Genomic DNA, 14,731 nt, shown 5'->3' on the forward strand with positions numbered 1-14,731 from the left:
GGAAGACCCCTTGAGATAGTCAGTGTCAGGGGAAAGTGTACCAACAACACAGAAGGATGAACAGCCTTGTTTTAAGGATGTGCTTATCACTTAAAATCTCTTAATTTTGTGGAGTTTTTTCCTTTACCTTGTATTGGGAAGTATGGAAGGGAAATATGATAAAGAATTTTGCATTAGTAATTCTGTTGCTTTTTTTAAAACAATGAGATGTATCAGATATTTTTTATGAAGTGAGGGTGGGGAGCCGGGGAAGAGATCAATAATGCTCAGAAGGTAAAAGTAATTCAGTCTGATGCAAGGCACTTCAAAATAAAGTATTTCAGTTTACTCCAAGGGTCTTTTGCTGAGTCCAAAAACATACATGGTTGCAATTATTTGACTTTTCTATGTCTCTGCTCCGTAGATATCAGTTCAGTTTTTGTATGTCTTGAATATAAGTAAGGGAGAATTAAGAACAATTCCTGGTATCCTTTGTGTATTAGCAGAAAGAGACACTCTCAGCTTCAATCAGATTCATTTGAAGTAAGGATTTTAGGTTACTTGTTATTTTAAGAAAAGATTATGCACTTCAAATAACAAGTAACCATATCACTCTGCTAGGTAAATATCAAAACAGACAAAGCAAATAAACAAGAAATGCTGAAATTAACGGACACAAAGCAAATTTGATCCTATTCCACTGATTGCATGGCAGTGATGCCAGAGAAGTGTTTGATTCACTTGTGTACCACCAAGGAAGACTGAAATATTGTTCTGTTGTATTGACATTTTGAAACTGCCAAATAATTCAGTGTAAATTAGAATGAGTTGATAGGATTGCCCTGCAATACAATAGCCACTTTACTGAAAAACTGCAAGACTATTGGCTTAGAAAACTGGTTTTTGTTTTCACTTGCTAAATGCCTTGTTGTCTGCTGATAATGAATTAGTAAATTTGTTGTATTTTTCTGATGAGTTTGGTTTCTAATTGACTAAGAAGTTTTTATGGTAATTTAAAAGCTACTCTCATAATTGTCCACTTAGTTGGTATGAATACAATGTGCACTGAATAGCAGTCCACAGTCCTAAAATAATTTCTTTATGGGCAGATCTTTTGCATGCATGAGGTCCCACTGATTTCATGTCCCCACTGATTTCCTGTTCTCCACATATGGAGCTAATCAGAAGTTTAATATCTTTGAATTTTAGAAGCTTTGTGCTAGATAATCAAGGAGATTCCTTGCATTCAGCTATCCAACAGTTTAACCAAAACTGTTCATCCAAAAGGTTACATATACATAGTAGAGCTCCAAGTACAACTCTCTAGTGTTCAGAAATGTTCTAATTACACCATTAGAGATCAATAGTAGCTAATTCTTTTGTTGCTCTTTAGTGTCAGGTTTGAAATGAACTAGCTGTTTTCTTAATGGCAGGGTTTCATCTCAGTAAAACCACCTTTTGTAATTGATGGTCTCAGAAGAAAGACGGAGGACGGAATAAGGTCCCGATCCGGGAGCCAAACCCATGCAGACAGACCCCTAACCTGCCCAGACTTCCACTGAAAAATCACCACCAAGGTTTGGAGACCCCATAACTTTCTGGCCATTAAGTGTGCAACTATCAGGCCCAGCTGGACTGGGGGAGTAATGGGTGGAAGGCAGGAGGATGGGTGCCTCCTCATTGACACCATGTGGAGTGGTGTGCACATTTCCAATCACAAGGCAGGCTTGGGGTCATGTTACTCTCAGCTCCCCACCCCTTCTTCCTTCTTCACCTTCAGAGGCAGGCAGCATTGCCACAAGTCAAGGCTTGCTGAAGGGGCAATGGCAGGGAGGAAGCAGGTGAGGAGAGGGGTAGCTTCCTTTGCCATCATTCTTTCTAATCTATAAATATCAAAAATAAAGGCAGTCTCTGCACTGAATTTCATTTAATTCCTTTTTAAATGGAAAAGTGAAATGGCGCTCCCTTGACTTTGATTCTAAACATTGCTTGGCTAGAATGGGAAAGGTAGCTGTGAGTGCATGAAAAGCATTAAAACTCATTTATTGAATGATGTCACATGCTCTGTAATAAATATATTGTTTGTATTATTGCAGCTGGAACAAACAAGTAAAAGCATTGACTCAAGTGCCCACATGATCACTACCGCCAGGGTACCTGCTGATAAGCAAGTACGAATTGCCTTCAGCCTGAATGAATCCCCAGGTACAGTTTAATTTATGGAGTAAACCACAGTGAAATAATTCGTTTTAAATTTTACATGTACTTACCAGTGTTTACAATATCAAACCTAGTCCAGTATAATGGGTGGATTTTTTTCCTGAGTGGCAGCTGTGATCAGTTTTCCTGTCTGATAACTTTTAATGTTTCCATTAACAATTTCATTAGAGTAAATCCACTAGATTGACAATTTAGATCTTAGCTTTCTTTCAGTGGTTTGTGGGGTATACTTAGGACTGTAATTAACTAATCAATTTACCTGCACTTGCAGTATATCTGGTTTTATGGAACTTTAAACTGAGAAAAGTAAAAGGAGAAATTTGGATGAGCCTAGAGCAGGAAGGGACTTTTTTTTTTAGCAGGAAGGTTGAAAAGTGCCACACATGCCCAGCTTGGTGAAAGGTTTCAGGAAATGCATACCCCACATGGCATCTCTGAGAAAGCAGCAGAAATTTCATTGATGTTAATACTGTCAACTGGTGCTGATGGAGCATTAATTTCCTCAACATATCCTGTACAGACATGGACCCTTTGGCCTTTGCAATAGATGAATATTATTAGTTTGCACCTTCAATATTATTAAGGTCCAGAGAGCTGTTGCCAAACAATGAAAGTCAGAATGAAATAAAGCAAAAAGGAAGCTGAAAAGCATCCCAAAAACGTTGGCTGTTGCTTTTACTAAAGTGACTGGAGTCAGGGCTAAGATGTGTTTATGGATCTCTGATAAGGATAACTAAAACCCACTGCTGTTGCATGTTTTATGGGACTGTATGCATTGTGGGATAATGTGTGAGGTTGCTTCCAGAGCTTTTTGTGAACAGAATCTCAACTTGAATACACTTTTCTCATGTAAAAAATATTTTAGAATATGCATTAACTTTCCTAGCTAACTTTTGTGTAATACTAATTTTCAGCTACAATACTGAAATACAATCTCATTCCCTAAGCAAGGGAATTAAAAACCAAACATCTTCATATGTTATTGAACCCAACTTTCAGTTCATAAAGATGAGTGACACAGAAAGACTGGGACAAGGAATGTAAAGAAATACATGTGATTATATATGTACCCTTTTTATAAATTAAAATAATCCGGTAATTACATTTTTATTACAGAAGGCAGTAAAGAATCATTCTCATCTCTCAAGATACAGTCATGTGGTAAATCTCATACAGGAATTATGGCAAAGATGGGTCTTGAAGAGAGATGTAACTTATGGAAAAAGGATGCTTATGTGAGACACTGAAGTCAGGGAAGGCTGAAACCATGGGAAAATCAGACAGCAGACTGGTTTGTGACAAGAGATGACAACAGGAAATTACAAGGTTCTGAATAGCTTGGAAGAAGGAGATATGAAAGGCAGGAAGCCTAACTTCCTTAACATTGCTTCATGTTTTATTTTTTCCTTTTTTATCCTGCTAATAACCCCAGCCTCTCTTGTAATGTTTGGGAAAACATTTACAAAACAAACAGTTAGAGAAAGGTAATCTTTTTCTGCTACATATTGTTAAACTGTTTCATAATTTTGAACCTTTATTGTATGTATGCAAGTGTTCCTGCAGTATGCAATCCAGAATCTTCATGAGTGCTGATAAAAGAAAATAGCAACCCATAGAGTGAATGCTGTGTTCCCCTCTACATCACATGCCTGTGAGGGCTACCAGGAGGACTAAATCAACATATTGTTTTACCATGTGACAAGTTTCAAGAGTTATTATGTTTGATATATTTAAAGAAGGCAAAGGAAATAAGCTTTTAACAGGTACAAAAATTTCTAGCAAACTCTAGCTGAATCAAGAGAGTAAAAACAAGTATTTAAAACTTTTTTTTTAAGATGGACTGCAAAAGCCTTCAACAGATAGACCTTTAGGTATTCCATAGCAGGCAGAGACTTTTTTCTTACTTTTTTACATTTCTTTAATAATTTTTTTTCCTTGACAAGGACATTTGTTTTCAGTTTAAACAGGAGTTACCTGCTGAAAGTGTGGTAGTAAAGCATCAGCTGAAGCTCATGCACTGCTAGGCATGAACAGTAAGTTCTTCACCAGGGCTAAGTGGTCAGGAAATTGGTCTGACTTGAGCTTTTCCTTAAGTTCTACCTCACTTGAAAGGCACAATGACACATTTCACCAAAAAAGGGTGCATTCTCCTTCCGGGGCTGTACAATTGCTTACTAGGAGGAACTAGCAGCATAACTGGATATAAAAAGGGGAAATGGAATGTTTCTTCTGGGTGGCAATTATCTCACTGGCTAGGATTGTAACCAAGCACTGGGTGTGAGAAGCAGTGAAAGGAGAAACTGCTCTCAACTCATGAGAAGAAATTACTTTGTGTTAACTGACCTACAAGACTGGAGTGTACAAGAAATAATTTAATTGCGTTATATTATTTGTCAGTCAACACCTGATGACTGAAATCCTGGCCAGCTTTGTGCTGTATTTTTAGTGTGAAAGTAGGGTAACCAGTTCCTTAAAAGTCTCAGGAGCAGCCCATTAGTGGGCTATATACGACAGTTTTATTGTGTATGTCTTATTCCTGTATATATAGATCTCTATGTTTGGCTCTTTCAGTCAAGTTCACTAACATAGATTTCCCACAATATTGCACCAGTTTTGACTTAAGGTACCATTTTAAATTAATTAATTGGAAACATATTATTCCAGCCCATCTTACATCACTTGGAAACTAATGCAATTTGAACTAAAAATGGTGTTCCAAGATTTAAATAAGTATTCCAAAGTTGAAAATATGTTGTGGTTTATCGATATCAACTTCATTTAACCAGTGAAGTTCAATATGTCCTAGTCTTTATCACTCTTACTTACAAATATATTAAGATACAATGATTATAAGAGGAACTTCATGGAATTTAGACAAGTGGCTTTGTTTTGTGCAATACTTCAAAGATGAGGTTTATAGGTAAATATCTCTTCACCTTGCCTCCTACAATAACAGATTGAGTCTAACTGAAAAGTTCTGCTCGTGACACGTGGTGATAAATTACTGGTTTTGAAATTGTTAGTGAGTTCTTTTATTTGAAATTAGTTTACCTCTGATAGACCATTCCAGAAAAATCATCGACAAAAAAGGCAAAACATAAATTTTCTAATGAACCCGACAGATAGTGAAATAGTGAAATATTTTTGCAAGCATAGCAAAATTACTTATTTTACTCCTCTTTATGCTCATTATCCCCATGACCACAAAGAACATTTCGTTTTTCTAATTAATCATGCAAGACTGTTTTGCAGTGGTTGCTTCTTCAAAAGCAACCTTTAAATCCCTACTCCATCCTTATTTTAGTTGTAATGGCAACAGAGGCTTTCCAGCACGTTGATTGAAAACCAGTAAGGGTTGCTAAAACATATGGCTAAAATTCACAAAGCTAGTTTCCTAAAACTACACCCAACCTACAAGGAAGTGGCTTGGTCTTTGGGGAATTAGATAGGAAGTCATGTGAGATACCTTCAAAAAGATATTTATCTGAGGATGCTTATGCTTCAGTGAAGGTATATGGAGTAGGAGGATTTTGCTGTTATCTCTTCTGTTATGTACTGTTTCTATTTTTGGGAGGCCCATAACTCTTATTATTGAGCAAGACTTCACATCCTATTCCTGGGTGAGGCAGTGACCATTCCCCACTATTTTATGAGTGAGGTAACTGCGAGGTTTTGTAAGGCCGTGTCAGGCAGGGCTGTGAATATAAGCCCTGGAGCTTCACAGAGCAGTGCCAAGTTGCAGTCACTTAGCCATACAGCCTCCCAGAATGAATTTGAAGAGTTGTCTGTCAGCATACAGGGCCAGAGCTGCTGGATCTCACTGTCCTCCCAGGGTCAAGAATGGACCCTGACACACAGTTTGCTGGTGTTGTCCCAATGCAACTTGTGGTGCTTGCTGTTGGGTTTGAGTACTTTTCCTGTATTAGGGCTGATCCACTTACAGGATGACAACCTACTTATGTTACCAATTTAATTCTTTAATTTAGGAGCAAGAAATCTGAATACGTGTAGGAGAAAAAAAATAGTACCTGACTGTATAATTAAATACTGGATCATAACTCAGTTACTCAAGGAAACAGAGCTGTGATTGGCATTTCCTAAGTTTCGAGTGCTTGATTTAGCAGCCTTAATGTGCTTTCAACGCAGTTAAACTTTTCTATTCTATTTCTGTCTATCTTTATGAAGATCACAGAGAAACTAATTTGCAACTTTATAGTGCAAGTAAATCAGATGTTGTTCTTAAAGGATTTATTGCCTGTAGCCCACGGTTTAGCTAAATGGAGCAGCCATATAGGAAGAGACTTGGATATTACACTTCATTGTACCAGACATTGTGTCAGTTAGGCAGTGACATGTGAAGGATCTCTCATATTTGTCTACATGATGGAGGTCTGGGATATCGGAATCTCCAGGAGGCCAGAACACCATTAAATCAGTGAAGCTTTCCAGAAAGCAAGATTCATTCTCAAATGTGCAACATTAGCATATATCAGAGGAATGCCTCAGGACATAAGCAGATAAGTATAAAGACAATCTGTCCTAATAGAGTTCAGATGCTCTCTGTTATGATGGCAGTTTTCAGCAACAAGCAAAGCAAGCATGTCAACCATGAAACAAACAGGAAAATCGAACTGTTTTGTGCACATGAACCAAGTCTTTGGTTCAAAGTGTTCACCATGTAATCAGGGTACAGGTCTTTAGGGCACTTTCAAATATAGAACTTCAAAATTAGATTTGGGATTATGAGAAATCAGGAAGTGCTACTCATTTAGAAATCATGTCATAGATACATTAACTTAGGTGGCTGTAATGAAGTCCCTGAAATTATTCTTTTACATCACCAGTCAGTGCTATTGAGTTTGCTGGGATGGCCATGGCATCCATATGTACGTTATTCTTACTTTCTTGTTTCCTTTTGACCAGGATCTTAACTCATTTTCAGGTGTAGCAAGTTCCTGTCTTTGGTTTTTCTAATATTTTTATTTTTAAACAAAATAGGTTTTCAACATCCAGCTTGAATTATAAATCGATTTTCTTTGTGGGTTTTTTTATAGTGACCACAGGGGTGAGATGCTGTTTGTAGCTGTTGAAGAATCAGCCTAGATATTTTCAAGGGTTTTCGGTACAGAAAAGCCACTAACTTTATTGTAAAGGGGGTCACTGATTATATCAGTGATTCCTAATCTAAGCACTCATTAAAAATTGATAATGAATTGAGAAAAGGAGAAAAAGAGGTATTTCTGAAATTTGTTGTCTAGTTAAGGAGATGTAGAGCAGAAAATAACAGATACAGACAGATAAGGAGATAGTTCTAAGAGTGATTTGATCTTCAGAATACTTTCACTGACATTTCAGACATTTCTTGTTTCTGATTTTCAGAGTCAATAGATTCTGAAGGCTGGAAGTCAATGTAATTTTGCCTGGTCTTTTACATAACACTCAGCATTTCAGCTTGTAGGGGCAATAGTGATTCTTTCAGAAAAAAATGTAAGAGTTTATATCTTTGCTCTTGACTTTCTGAAAACATCCTCAAAAAAGTTTTAGGAGCTGACTGACTGCTTTCATTTGCTTTCCCCTTGTGTGAAATTTAATCGTGTTTAGTTTTTACCAAGTGATTTTTGTTGTTATTGTTGTGGTTGTTACTTTGACAACAGTGAAATACAAACTGACCTGAGGCAGTAATTTATTTCACTGAAAGCTGTGGGAAAAGTCATTTGTTGTTCTTTTTGTAGAAAACAAGATTGCAGTTAGTTACGAGGGTTTCTGTTAATTTTTCTAAACTAAATACTTGAGCGAAAAAATCTCGAAAGAGCCCAGGAGAATCAGGAACCCAGGAAAATTTCAAGCCACTTATGTCTCCAACATTTCTTGATGATGTTCTGCACACTGGATGATGATTTAAACAAGTCTTAAACTAGTATCACTAAAAAAAACCCCTAGCAGCTGTTCAATAGATGCTAGGGCAGGCCCATTATAAAATGTACTATGGTATGCCATAATGGTTAGGATACCAGTACGTTCTATTTATGGTACCATTGACTCAGTCACTTGAGTTCAAAAAATAAGCAGGGAACATCTGTTTATTGAAAGGATTTCCTCTATATTAATTTCTCTCTCTATTCCATCCTTTATGAAGTACTTCCAAAGTTTTTTAATTAGTTCTTTTAAGAGGATATTCCAATTTATTTTCTAATATTCTGACACTGCATTAGTTTTATTTTCTTATTAATAGCTGATGAAGTGAAAAAGTAATTACTGGCTGATGTTGCTTCAGATTTATTTTTTTTTAGGACTTTGAAGGGTTGCTTTGGCTATGTTTTTCTTAATTTTAAAAATGTTCAATATCCCTCCTTAAAGCTGCTGTACCAAGGATTTTACTGCTGGAATTGTCAAAACAAATAGCAGCTTAACTGCCATCCATGACTCTGGTCCAATATCTCTGTCAGAATATTTAACAGCTATTCAGCCAAATACTTGTAGAGCAGCTGTACCCCTAGTCAGACTGAGTTTTATTCTGTCCTTCCTTTTAGCCTTGCCATATGATTCATCTTTCTTCTTTTAGAAAATTAGTCTATTTATAAATATTGTACAAGAAAGCAACAGCAAATTAAAGGTAAACACTCGCATATCTGCATGATACAATCCTCTACTATTAAAGCAATTTGAGTATTTTCCAGAATGGACACTTTTGGGAAATGGTGTGAATAACGAAGGGGGACACACGTATGACATGGGTATGACTTGGTAATGCTAGCAAAACTCCTACCACATGAAAATATAGGAACTTCACTTTGTTTTCTGAGGAAGTTCAAAAGTTTTCCTTTTGTATCACTGTATTTTATTTTTTTCTTCTCTGGGCATCCTTTCCTAGGCTCTGACCATGTGTTAGCCTGTATGTTTATTTTTCATAGGATAAGGTGACTTATTTTACTTTTCCCCCCTAATTTCCTTTGCTACATGACCACGGAGAGCAGGAGAAAAAAATATCAAATATTTGACAAATAATTTAGATCCTAGTCTGTACTCTTTCAGAATATCCAGAATCCTGCTTTGATATGCTGTCCTCTTAATCTCATTGGGGTTTTGTTGCCCTGTACAAGTCTGCCAGCATACTACATGTTGCAGGATCTGAACTGTGTTAGCAATTTTCTCTTATGAGAGCCATCCTTGTTTAATTTCAATACGTTACAAATAACTGACTATAAGCTAATAGTGACGTTCTCCTCACCCCCCATAACCTGTAGCAAGATGCCTAAGTGGTCATCACAATCCAATGCAAAAGTTATAGTGTGAAAGTCACTGAGAAAGAAATATTGTGATACTAGCTGGGATGCTACCAAGTGTGATTCCTGTGTTCCATCTCAGTCCAGCTACTACTGGGCAGGTGTCCACATCACAACACTGACGTAACTGGCACAGTCTGTCCCACTTTTGCTGGAGGCCTGTACTAAAAACAAACAAACAAATAAATAAAAACATGGTTTGGCTTGTTGTCATGATTAAACTGACTCTAGCCCATAAGGATTGTAATGGACAGGTTAAAGTCATGTATCTGTAGTATGGAGAAATTTGTAGCACCTTCCCTGTTCTAATCATGTCTGTGCAGGTAACAGTCTTCATAGAATCACAGAACCACAGAACCATAGAATGGTTTGGATTGGAAGCAACCTTAAAGGTCATCTAGTTTCAACCCCCCAGCTCTGGTCAGGGACACTTTCCACTAGACCAGGTTGCTCAGAGCTCTATCCAACCTGGCCTTAAACACTTTCAGGGACGGGGCAGCCACAGCTTCTCTGGGCAACCTGTCCCAGTGCCTGACCACCCCCATAGGGAAGACTTTCTTCTTAATATCTAATTAAACCTACTCTCTTTCCATTTGAAGCCGTTCCCCCTTGTCCCTTACACTGTATGTAAATTGTAGATAGTTTCTCTCCATCTTTCTTGTAGGCTCTCTTCATATACTGTAAGGCCACAATTAGGTCACCCCAAAGCCTTCTCTTTGTGTTTCAGGGTTGCCAGGCTAGTTTGTGTGTTCTTGTGATTGTTTTGGCCTTCATTCAATTAATGAACTCTTTGGCAGTAACGATGCTGTCTTCAGAGGGTTCTTTACTTTGCAGTGTGATGGAAAGAGCCCAGGAAGAAAGACAGTTTGGGTTTATTGGTTTTATTAAATCATTGCATGTTCTCCTGGACTAATTGGCTTTGTTTTGTTTCTTAATCACTGCAATACAAAATAGATTTTCTGTCTTTCCACAAAATAAATATTTTCTTATTAACAACCCGCTAGTATTTTCAAGGAGTCTATCAAGACATCTCAACTGTAAAAGATAAGATGTGGAGGTGTTTTCAGGATCCCGATATTATTGTCAATATATGCAATATAGAACTTCATCAGATAGATTATTTGAAATGCCCTTTTTGGTAGACATTGACTTTTAACATCATGTTTACATTTTAGATGATGCTTCCCCTGAAAACTTGTCTTTGACATTTCCAGAACTAGATCAGCAGCTGCAGGTAAACGGTTTTTTTTTTGTTATGACAACTTATTTCACAGTCACTATATTTGTTATGATATAAAGCCTTTGGTTGTTATACTAAGGTGGAAGTTTTCAATGGTGCTTTTCTAACCAATTGACATTTAATAAGGCTGTATATATCCACAGAAGAAAACACTGTCTTTTCAAGATCTGCAGAAAATTTGGTTTGACGTTTTTAATCCAATTGCAGGGAAATTACTATTGCAACAATCTCACCTGCTTTTAAGATTTTTTATACAATTCCTGTGTAAAATGCAGGGCATGCTGTTGCACTGCAATGAAGAGAGTTCTTGTGTGTTTGACAGGGGAAGGAGTGAGCCAGGTATTATATTCTCATACCTGCAGGCTGTGCTATGACTGATGTCATCAGCTTTCTCTGAAGCTTTCCAAGAGAAGATGTATTTTGTAGTGATGTTTTACCTTTAATCTTGGGTAAATAAAGCTAGTCATCAGGATTGATGAGAGCCTCATCAAAGTAACTGCAGTTCATGCTACATAGTCAGGAACCCTAGTGATTGCCCTGGCAGGTGTCTGCAGACAGCCTGGGATAGAAGTGATGAGTCCTTTTGTGATCAAACTGATTTGTCAGCACAGGATGATGGAGCCCCGATACACTGGACAATGAGCAGTTGATGACAGCTCCATGGTTCACCAGGCACAGAGCCAGTTCCACATCCAGGAATTATTTCACTTTTCTTTGTGGAGATTCTGAAGTGTTTGTTGGCTGTTTTAAAGTAGTTCAGATCATCTGTTTTCCCAGGAGCATTTAGACTTCCTCTGATATTTCACTATGAAGGCAGTTGCTTCCTGGGTGTAAATTGAGAAAGGCATTAGCAGACCATGCTTGTCCAATAATGTCATCTTTCCTGTATCCATCAACTAGTGAGACAACACGGGAGGGCTCCTGACTTCAGCTATTCTCTCCTACTGTTCTAATCAAAAGAATGACTGCAAAAGGAATGACAGAGACTCCTCTTGCTCCATTGCTCTCACCCTGAGAATATGGGCAGGTTCCTTAGGCATAACTAGGAATGATTAAAGGAATGAATAACAGCTTAAGATTTGGGGTGAAAGGAACAGGATAGGATACTGACCTCTTTATTCCGCTGACCTTCCAGTGCAACAAAGATGATTGGCTTTTTTTTCCCCTCAGAAGAGTTCAGAGAGCAATAATGTTTCATAGCTGAAGCACTGAACTGAAAGTAAAGAACCTGAAATGCTTGAATTTGCAAGAATGCTGGTATACATGTTTTTGTAATAAAAATATGACATCTAAAGCCACAAGATTTTCATCACCATGCCATACATACAGTTAAAAGCATTTATATTTTATTTAAAGAAGCAAAGTATAAATGCAGGTTAGGTGGCTATATAATAATAGACAAAATAAAAAAAAATATATAGTAATTTTCCAGGTTTCAAACATACAAAGGAAAATTTTGAAACCTGTTTTAAAAACAAACAAACAAAAAAAAGCCCAAATTAGCTGATCTTCAGGCTGGATTTTGAAAGCAGCTTGAAAGCTATGTAGGTTCACTGAGTCACTTGGAATTCTATGCATGTAGGCAGCAACCACAGCCTGAGCACCCAGCAATTTGCACCTCTGTTTTAGGTTTCAAGCCCTTGTCCTCCTATGTTGGGCCCTGGCAGACAACTTGGCTATTTGAGCAGAATTACCTAGTGTTCCCACTTTTCCTCGCACAATTCCACTGTACCTGGGCACCACTATCTGAGGTGGGCAGGGCAAAGTTCAGTGCAGCCTCCTCATGGAGGAGGCTGTCCAAGTACCAGCACTGGCTCTACAGAGGTAGAGGTAGGAGTGGCTGGAGAGAAGGTCTTTCTAGGAAACTTAGCAAATAATTCTCTATAAGGACTCTTACTGAAGGACAGTCCTAGTTACAGCTTCTTTCTGAAGAATAAAAACGATCAGTCTGTGTCTTCTGATGTACTAGGCAGGTTCGGACTAAAAATGTTTTATTTTCAAATTACTTCTTTGAATGTTACATTTTTCTACTGCACTGAGAGGAACACATTCCAAGAAGCAATTTGTAAGAAAATAACTCAACTGCTATCTCTCTTTTTTTTTTTTTTTTAACCTAAATCAAAATTGCTTTATGGTCAACTAGACACAAAAGCCCTGCATATGAGAATGGAGCAGTTTAAGCTATATGTATGTCTCTTTTGCAGCTTTATTATTTAAAAAAAAAACTATAAAGAAGTTCCTGCTAAGTTATCAGTGAAATAAAACTCATATTAATAAACTTCTTGCTTTTGTTTGCACTATTGGAAATTATTCTCTTCCCGCTGACCAGCAATACTTTGAATGAGGATAAAACATGCTTATTTGGGCTTCTGTTATTTCCCCCACCTGTGTGTGTCGTGTGGTGGGTAGTGCAGTGAGGGTAGGCTGGCTACACTTGTCACTTTGTCATTGGGAAACTTTAACCTTTTCCTTGTGTAAAAGCTGGACTGGTCCTTGGAAGGCACTTCCTTGATTATCCACAGTGTGGGTGGAGACCCCTCTGACAGACACTCCACTGTGGGTTGTCTGCTATATTTAGAGACCTACATCAGCATCTAAGGCCTTGTTGTTCATGTCACTGAATGCAGAGGAAAGTATCTAGAGTTAAGTACCTGCATTGCTATGTCCTGTGTGTCGCCTGTCCCGTTCCAGCACTTCCTGTGACTTGCTCAGTTCATCTCCCTATTCTCCATCAAAGTCTTTATTCCAGATGGGAGTTTGATCCTGAAGAGGGAAGAATGCAAGTCACATATGGATGGACAGGGGGTTCTGTAATTCTTTATCATTCAAGGCCTGGTTGGATGGGGCTCTGAGAAATCTGACCTAGTGGAAGGTGTCCCTGCCCATGGCAGGGGGGTTGGAACAAGATGATCTTTAAGGTCCCTTCCAACCCAAAACAATTCTATGATTCTATTATTCTATGATTCTGTGATCTCTTCTCGTGAAATTGTGAGCTTGAGAGGCATTTATGTCATATTTTGTATTTTTGTACAAATCTGTGGAGATTAACGTAGTTAAATAAACTTGCTGCAACAGAGGAAAAGCTCCAACCACTTAGAATATCAGTTTTCTAAGCCACAGGATAGTTTTTCATGCTTTAGTGGCAAATGCTTATATGAAAGGAGCAGTGAAAATGTTATGAAAGTTTGTTGTGCATGATATAAGCATTTAGCAGAAACCTTGTTTACTCTGGAACTTGAATTGATTCTACTGAATGCCAAGATTCTTGTTAGACACACAAAATTATTTTAGAAAGCTTAAAAATATACTGCATTTTTAAAGAGGATGACGTATTTTTTTAAGATTTACTAATATTTTTAATATTAATTTCCATAAGTATTCCTAGAGTACTGTGGTACTCTATAATTAGATATGAACTTGAAAAGTTTCCTGTAATGCTGCTGTAATAACTGTGGTCTTAGGTTATGTAAGACATGGATGTTCACAAATTCAGAACATCATCCCCAAGTTAGAAAAGAACAGAAAATATCTCAGCAAAGGAGAGCAAAACTCTCAGTTACTCTTATCCAGTTGACCTGAATTGTTCCGAAGAAAGAGAGCTGCTTATGTTCATAGTAAAACTAGATTAGACAAGATATATCCTGACAGATATCTGAAACTGGTTGAAGAGTTCCACTTGCACAACAAAAAGTAGCTGCAATGTGCTAGTTTCTGCTGGGAGTAATGTGGGGTTTTCCATCATGGAAGAGTACACAAGGCTATATAATGAACATAGGCTACCATCCAAAATATCGGCACTGAACTTTCTGGTTTTCCACGAGAGCTTAGCTGAAGGTTATCAAATTTACAAAAAGCGAGATACCACTCTTTAATTGGACTTAATTAGACTTTAATTAGTGGTAAAGACTGCTTTCTAGACAAGTTCACATGAGCTGGTAAAACTGCCTGATACAATTTTTTCTTGAAACTTCAACATTTTCAGGAGAAAATTTTAATTTTATTTTCCACA

General features: G+C 37.5%; 1 protein-coding gene across 4 annotated transcripts in view; it reads left to right on the forward strand.

Moving 5' to 3' along the window:
• MAP3K7CL (MAP3K7 C-terminal like) overlaps positions 1 to 14,731 on the forward strand; it is a 30,127-nt gene that overhangs the window by 1,197 nt on the left and 14,199 nt on the right. The window contains exons 2-4 of one of the 4 annotated variants that reach the window (XM_064644039.1): positions 1,413 to 1,556; positions 2,076 to 2,184; positions 10,658 to 10,716. In XM_064644039.1, the coding sequence (XP_064500109.1) occupies positions 2,115 to 2,184; positions 10,658 to 10,716 (129 nt within the window). In that variant the 5' untranslated portion in view covers positions 1,413 to 1,556; positions 2,076 to 2,114. Of the gene's footprint in view, positions 1 to 1,412; positions 1,557 to 1,733; positions 1,821 to 2,075; positions 2,185 to 10,657; positions 10,717 to 14,731 lie in introns of those variants that run through there. The other 3 variants (XM_064644038.1, XM_064644040.1, XM_064644041.1) reach the window with 3 other exon arrangements.

This window comes from Pseudopipra pipra, chromosome 2 (assembly GCF_036250125.1).
Source record: "Pseudopipra pipra isolate bDixPip1 chromosome 2, bDixPip1.hap1, whole genome shotgun sequence".
Classification (NCBI taxonomy): domain Eukaryota; kingdom Metazoa; phylum Chordata; class Aves; order Passeriformes; family Pipridae; genus Pseudopipra; species Pseudopipra pipra.